General features: G+C 52.1%; 1 protein-coding gene across 24 annotated transcripts in view; it reads left to right on the top strand.

The window, feature by feature from the left end:
- The window catches only part of Madd (MAP kinase activating death domain), a 44,032-nt gene extending 37,235 nt beyond the window's left edge, over nt 1-6,797 (top strand). For 11 of the 24 annotated variants that reach the window (XM_031370965.1, XM_031370955.1, XM_031370957.1 and 8 more), the window contains 7 exons: nt 681-845; nt 1,091-1,163; nt 1,275-1,381; nt 3,348-3,356; nt 3,539-3,608; nt 5,434-5,480; nt 5,784-6,795. In XM_031370965.1, the coding sequence (XP_031226825.1) occupies nt 681-845; nt 1,091-1,163; nt 1,275-1,381; nt 3,348-3,356; nt 3,539-3,608; nt 5,434-5,480; nt 5,784-5,888 (576 nt within the window). In that variant the 3' untranslated portion in view covers nt 5,889-6,795. Of the gene's footprint in view, nt 1-680; nt 846-1,090; nt 1,164-1,274; nt 1,382-3,347; nt 3,357-3,538; nt 3,609-5,433; nt 5,481-5,783 lie in introns of all 24 variants that reach the window. The other 13 variants (XM_031370973.1, XM_031370978.1, XM_031370977.1 and 10 more) reach the window with 2 other exon arrangements.
- Nucleotides 6,798-7,374: the final 577 nt, after the last annotated feature.

Below are 7,374 nucleotides of genomic sequence, written 5' to 3'. Positions count from 1 at the left end.
GCTGTCCTGGAGCTCACTCTGTAGACCAGGCTGGCCTCGAACTCAGAAATCCGCCTGCCTCTGCCCCCCAAGTGCTGGAATTAAAAGTGTGCACCACCACTGCCTGGCTGGGACCTTGCTTCTTAACACTTATCATCCTATGTTGAGTAATTTTTATGCAGTAACCATTGTTTGTGTGTCACTTACATAATTATAAAAGTATTTTATAGTAGAATTTAGAAGTAAATTCCAAATAAAGCAATTTAGTGAATTCTAAATAAAAGTATTTGGAGAAGAGCTAAGACTAGAAAATGTACTGGCCCCAGTGTTTGCTCCCATTACACCAAACCTTCTGCTTGGTAACAGAGCTGATTTCTCCATGGTTGTAAGATGGAGGCAGGAGATTCACTCCAAGTCCTTGGTCTAGAGAGCAAGTATGAGGTGGCACACTAACAGATTTTGACAGTGTCCATTTTCAAAGATTCCATTTCTGCCAGTAATCCTATCAGTAAGTGCATCTGTCCGTTCACTGCTTGTGCTTCCCCTAAGGGGACCCTGAGTATTAGGCAGAAATCTTGACTGTATGACTGCTCCCAGGGTCAGCCATGCCATCCTTTCCCTTTGAGGTACATGTAGTGTGGCCTGGGATGGGAAAAGCTGTCAGACACCAGGACCACTGATGAATGCTGTGTCTTTTCCAGGTGTGTGATGACTGTGTGGTGTTGCGTAGTAACATTGGGACTGTGTACGAGCGCTGGTGGTATGAGAAGCTCATCAACATGACCTACTGTCCCAAGACCAAGGTCCTGTGCTTATGGCGTAGAAATGGCTCTGAGACCCAGCTAAACAAGTTCTATACCAAGAAGGTACTCAGGGTCTCTGTTTGGGCTGGGGGTTGGATGGGCATTTAGGACTAAGTCCTGAATTTCTCACTGGAAAGTTAGAATCCCCAAATCCACACCTTGAGACAGAACTGGCCTCCACCTCTCATGTGGAATGCTCACACTGGCTGAGACCCAACATTGACCTTAGCCTCTGGGAGCTCTAGAGCAGGGGAAATGGCAGCCTAGCAGGGACACCTGTCACAGGATCTCCCCTCCCTGTGCTGCAGTGTCGGGAGCTGTACTACTGTGTGAAGGACAGCATGGAGCGTGCCGCTGCCCGACAACAAAGCATCAAACCTGGTGAGGAGCACACACCCTGTAGCCTCCTCCTCCTCACCACAGACCTGCTTAGAAAGTTGGGCTGTGGGATTTACTCCTCACCAGTCAGCTGACACCTTTCTTTTACCACAGGGCCTGAGTTAGGTGGTGAGTTCCCTGTGCAGGACATGAAGACTGGAGAGGGTGGCTTGCTTCAAGTCACCCTAGAAGGGATCAATCTCAAGTTCATGCACAACCAGGTATGCACAAGCAGCAGCAGGCGGCCTCCTGGCCCTAGTGTTTTGTTATATAAGATCAGTTTCCAGGCTCTCCGTGCTCTCCCAGTGAGTAAGGGGGAGAGCCTTGGGCAAGAGAGAGGTGAATGGCTAGATGGAGAGAGAAACCAAAGGGGAGGGCACAGTGACTGGCAAGACCACCAGGCTGTGAGCAGATGCAGCAGGGAGCCTGTGTTGGGAACTGGGAAAGAGAAAGAGGCTTGGTGGCTGTGCTGCCCACCCATTAGACTCACACAGTGTGAGTGGGAGCGTCTCACTTGGTCCCTCTTGCGTGTCTCTGCCTTCCTGTATTCCTAGGGTGTGCTTCTCTTGGTGGTTTTGCTTTGAGAGTATAGATTGGCCAATCTCCCTGTGTACTTCGTGTGTGTGTGTGTGTGTGTGTGTGTGTGTGTGTGTGTGTGTGTGTGTGTGTGTGTGTGTGTGTGGTGTGTGTGTGTTTGTGTGTGGTGTGTGTCTGTCTGTCTGTCTGTCTCTGTCCTCTCCAAGTATGGGTGCTTGCCTTTTCCTGCTGATTCTTGTCCTTCTTCTTCCTCTGGATGTCCTTATCTGCCCTGCTCCACAGGCCTCACGCCCTTCCTTTGATGGGGGAATGCTTCAGGATCCTTTTTCCTACTGTGACTCCACCGTAGGAGCTGACTTCTCTTTTTCTTCTTGGTCTTTTAACACAGTGATACTTTTTCTCTCAGTGGACATTCCTTAAGCTAATTCCCTCTGAGGCCAGCGCATCATCCCAGGTCCGTTCCCGGCTCTGACTCCTCACACAAGTGCCTTTCCTCCCCTCCCCTAAGGCCCCCAAGATTCTGAACTAGGTCCTAGTATGCTATCCTGAGACCCCTGGCCAGGCAACAGGAACTCAGTGGAAGTGATATCTGACTTTGACAGTACTTTGTCCCTCCTTTCCAGGTTAGCTGGGAAGTTTAGACACAAGAAATAGCTAAATAGTTGCCCAGACATCCTGTTCTTTTATTAGTGTATTTCCAGTCTGGAACCTAGTGTGGCAGCACACCCATAAAGACCTTAGGGTTCTCCCAAGGAGGGATAATTCCTATGTACTTTTTTAGACCATGAAGGAGCTACAGAGGTGGCTTCTGATCCGGTTTCAGTGCTGTGCCCCTTGCCCCCAGAAAAGATGAGCTCTTTCTTGTTAATTCATACCTAGACCCCCTGCCCACCTCTTTGTTTGGAGCTCAGTGTTCACCATCCTGGGCCTTCCGCATTAACAGTTGCATACCATTTCCAAACTGGCCTGTACTGGAAGGCTTGGCTCCTAGAAGTAGCATTCTACAGAAAGTAATAGTGAAGGCTGACTTCTGAGTCTGACTCCATGGTCTAGAATGTTAAGGTCTAGATGGCTGTGGCCTGAGCCATCTTCTGCAGACAGCAGGCAGCTGGGGTGAACAAAGCTTTGGTCCTCAGTGTGGTTATGCACTTGGGATAACAGATGGGAAAAGCATAGACTTGAAGTTAGAATGTAGTTGGATCTGAGGCCCAGTTTCATTCACGAGCAAGCAAATGTTCTGATCCTAATTCTTCCTCATCTATAACATGGAGACAGTTCTGTAGACTATCAGATAAGTTTGTAAAGTGCCAAGTCAGTGCTCAGCATGTGGTAGCAGTTATTAATGTTACTGCATACTTCTTGGGAGGTCCTGGCTCCCGTGTCAAGGAAGATAAGGTCATCTCCCACCCTAGGGACAGTCTGAGGGGGAGCTTTGCACCCGTGCCAGCCCTCTGCGCCGGAGGAGGATGTATGGAAGGGTAGAGACCTGAGGGACCTGAGTCAGAGATCCCTGGGGCACCGAGTCCTATGAGTGCTGCCTGGGCAGAGGGTATGGGCCGGTAGCCCAGGCCAGCAGAGGGGCCTTTGGGTTGGGTTTGACCATTAAAACTAATGCCTTCATTTCTCTCCCATGCTTTCTCCTCCGGCCAGGAGCGGAAGGTACTTGCCCTTTCTGCTTTCTTCGCTTCTTAGCGCTTTTGATTGTGTGTGTGTGGATTCTTATGTCCTCCCTTTGGGAACTAGGTTTCCTTGGGGAGCATGGGCAGTAGCTGGGAGAGTGGGCTTCATGGGGCAGGGGTGGAGCCTTTGGGCCTTACCCCCGCCCCCTCCCTCTCTTGCAGGTTTTCATAGAGCTGAATCACATTAAAAAGTGCAATACAGTTCGAGGCGTCTTTGTCCTGGAAGAATTTGGTAATTACACTATTTTGCTCTTAGGTCTGGACTCACATGGCAGTAACTCAAACCTTGGAGCTCCAGAGGAGGGACTAGGACAGGGGGACAAAAGCCTCTGAAGAGAGGTCAGGAAGAGCAGGAGTGACAGAGAAGAAAAGGAGCCCCGAGAAGACAGAACAGAAAGGAGAAAGACAGGATAGCCAGTGGTGCCTGAAGAGCAGGAAGCCTTGGACAGGCTAGAGTCTAGGATGGTGATGATGTAGTGCCCTCTGGTTTGGCCAGCCAGTGGTCAGAAAGTTCTGGCGCAGAGCAGACTGGTGATCCTCAAGCTCTGTTGTGTTCATGTTGCCTCCTGCCATCTCTCTAGCAGCCCAGCAGGCTTCCACCCAAGCCTCCCTGGCACCACTCTGTTTCCACCTGGCCTCTGTTCTAGAGGAGGGCACGAGGCATCACAGGCAGACTCAGCTGAGGCCAGAGAAGCCTCGTGGGCCTCAGAGGCAGAAGGGCAGGTCTATCTGGAGCTGGATTCAGCCTCCCCAAACAGGCACTAAGGAGTGGTGTAGTGGGGCTCACCCTGGGGCTTTGAGTTCCTGCTGTGTTTGTGCTTCATTCTTTTGTGCCCCTCATCGCTGCTATGAAAACCTTCGTTCTCCAGCAGGTAACGTGACCTCGGCTCGTGCTACCTTTTCCCCAGGCCCCGGCCTTGGGCCCTGCAGTGGGTGGTGGGTTCTTTTCAACCAACCTAGCTGCTTCCATGACTAGTGGTCTCTCCTCCTTCTCCCCACCTCTTCCTTCCCGACTCCCCTGCCCCTGTGCTGGCTCACTGTTCTGAGTTCTCTCTTCACTGTGCTCCTCCCTTCTCTCCTTTGCCAGAGAGATACTTGGGGAACTCTTGCAACTCAGGAGAACGATCTGGGGCCTCTTGCTCTGCCTCTGACGAGTTCATTTCATGCTAACACCGGGTTCTGGGTGTTCTACCTCCCAGGGTCAGAAGAAGGTGTGGCCAGCTCTCATTCTGTCTTTTCTGCCCCTGGAGGGATGCCATGCCCTCTTCTCAGCCTCACAAGGCCACTGTGATGGCTGGACCTGGGGACCCTACTCCTTCCTCTGGCTGGGCACAGACCCTGCATGGCTGGGATGGGTTGACTCCTAATCTTGCATTCTGGGCTGTGGACATGTGTGTACTTGCCTGATGCTCCCGTCACCTGCACCCAGGTGCTGCACTCGCCTCTCTCTCCTGATCAGTGTGTCTGCTCCAGGGCCCTCTGACGCTCTCCCTCACACAGGCAGGCCCAAGAGTCTCCTGCCTCACAGGAGTTGACGTCTCCTCCAAGTCTGATGTTGGGTTTAGTATTCAATTACTTCATCCAACCTTATGACCCTCTGTGTGGGGGTTGTGGGAGGGATGATATTTCTCATGACTAGATCTGTGGGCTCTGGTCACAAGGATGAGTTCATGGGTATCTTAGCAAGGGAGGCACAGGCTAGAGACCACTCTCTTCCCTACTGCAACTCCTCAAAAGCCCTGGACAGTAGCTGTGACCAGGCGGGAGAATGGCCAGCCCTTCCACCTTGGGACACTCAAGAAGCATGTAGATCCCAGCCATCAAGTAAAGAACCACAGCAGACTTCCTATGTCTATTGGAGGAGTCTGCCTGGACAACCTAAGGAGTCTGGCTGGACAGACTGAACTCTGTTCTGTCATAGCCTAAGCCACCACAGCCACTGTGAGAGGATACAGAGGGAAGGGGAGCCTGGCACCGGGCGCTGCCACCCGGGGAGTAGGACCCTGTCGCTCTTAGTTTTGAACTTTCTGTTTTGTCTCTTGCCTGTCCGGTTTTAGTTCCTGAAATTAAAGAAGTGGTGAGCCACAAGTACAAGACACCAATGGTGAGTATGCGTCTCAGCCATACAGGGCTCCCTGGGAACCTTCCGACAAGAAGGGTGGACCCTTGGGGGGATTGGTCTAGATGCCAGTGGTTCAACTCAAGTCGAAATACATCTTTCATCTGGGATACATGTGCTGAACCCCTCTCAGGAGGAAGGCTTTCAAAGACTTGCCTGAGGCTCACTCAGCCCATAGACCTGTGGTAGTGTCAGGGCAGGCCTTGTACTCTAGGCTGACCCTCCTCCACCTGTGAAGGTGCTCAAGTCTCAGTGTGGCTGACCCGACGGGTCTTCTGTCCCCTGCAGGCCCACGAGATCTGCTACTCTGTGTTGTGTCTCTTCTCATATGTGGCCGCAGTTCGTAGCAGTGAAGAAGACCTCCGGACCCCACCTCGGCCTGTCTCTAGCTGATAGAAGGGTCACACGCTGGCCCAGCACAGGGGCCACCCTCACTCTTGCTGCTCCTACGCGCCGAAGCTGCTGTGGCTGAGACGGGGATGATGCGTGTGTGTGCTCTCGGCAAGCTCCTTCCCATGGTTTAGCTGGTTCCATCTTACGTCTGAGTGTGTCTTTGTGTTCATCTGTCACAGGGCTAAGCTAGTCTCATTACCTTTTCTCCCTACAATAGCAGACTAGCCTTCTGTCCCCTCAGGGCTCCAGTGTGTGTGTGTGTGTGTGTGCGTGTGTGTGTGTCTGTGGGGTCACTGTGAGCTCACTATTGCCTGTCCTTGAGATGTTTGCACTGTGGTCCCTTGTCCTTGTCCTTATACCCTCCAGTTTAGGGGTCTTCTTTCTGTCCTCTGTGATCTGACACTGCGGGGCACCTGGGACGGTCCCACTCTGGGAAGGGAGAGCCACTTGGGGACAAGCCTTCCTGGCTGAGGGTCTGGGAGGAAGAGGGGAGGATTCAAAAGAAGCTCAGTAAGTGGCCACCTTCCTGATTCCTCATAGTTCCTAAACTGTGGCCGCAGGTCATACTGCTGCCTGCCCCAGCTCCATCCATGGGTGTCCCTGAGTGGCTGCCATGTGCCAAGCTGGGATTTTTGCAGTGGTCTTCCTGGCCTTTGGCATGAGAGGACAGAGAAGTGAGGTGATGGTGTCCCAGACAGCACTAGCTGCTCTACCTAGGAGCTGGGGATAGATGGGTTGGGCCGAGTTGAGCCCAGCATGCATGCCTGTCTGCAGGCAGAGTCTCCTGGCTTCAGTGCCAGAAGAAAGCTATGGGCTGGACAGGAGAAGAATGTAAATATTTCAGGTCCACATTATTTATAGAAAAATGTACAGCTGTGTGATGTGAAATAAATGTCCTGAACTCTGCTTGCACTCCCTTGCATTCCTCTCAGCTCAGGCCTGAGGGAGGCTGTCTGTCCAGCGTTGGCCTCCTGAGGTCCTGCTCTGGCCTCCTGATTCCTGGGCTTCCTGGGGTGCCAGAAAGGAACACCTACTACACTATGGCTGTAAAGGCCTGCGATGCTCTGGGTACTAGAGAGGAAGTGACTTGGGCATTTGCACCTGAACAGCTTGATAAAGAAGTCACAGAAAAACACAGGTGCTGCTCTGCATCCCTATACAGGTGTGTTGTGGTGTGACCTGGGCCTCCCAAGGGCTTTCGGGCCAGGGCTCTGTGTTCTTGGGCAGATGTGTGTCTTATGTTGAGTAAAACCAAAGTAGTAACCCAGGCCCAACCCTCATGATATATCTATGCTGTGGGAAACCCTGGCTCTTGTGGGCAGAATATCCACCACACTGCCATAACACTTCTGAGTCCTGCTGGCCACAAGATTTGTAAGGAAATGTGGTCTCTTGGGAGAAAGTCAGGGAAGGCCGTGATTTCCTGTGTCTGAGCTGGATGGAGTCACTCTGTCCCATGAGATGTGGTCATGAGCTGTGGGCTCAT

This window comes from Mastomys coucha, unplaced genomic scaffold (genome assembly GCF_008632895.1).
Source record: "Mastomys coucha isolate ucsf_1 unplaced genomic scaffold, UCSF_Mcou_1 pScaffold15, whole genome shotgun sequence".
NCBI lineage: Eukaryota > Metazoa > Chordata > Mammalia > Rodentia > Muridae > Mastomys > Mastomys coucha.
Note: the sequence above shows the minus strand (reverse complement) of the source record. Positions and strands in the feature narration are given on the sequence as shown.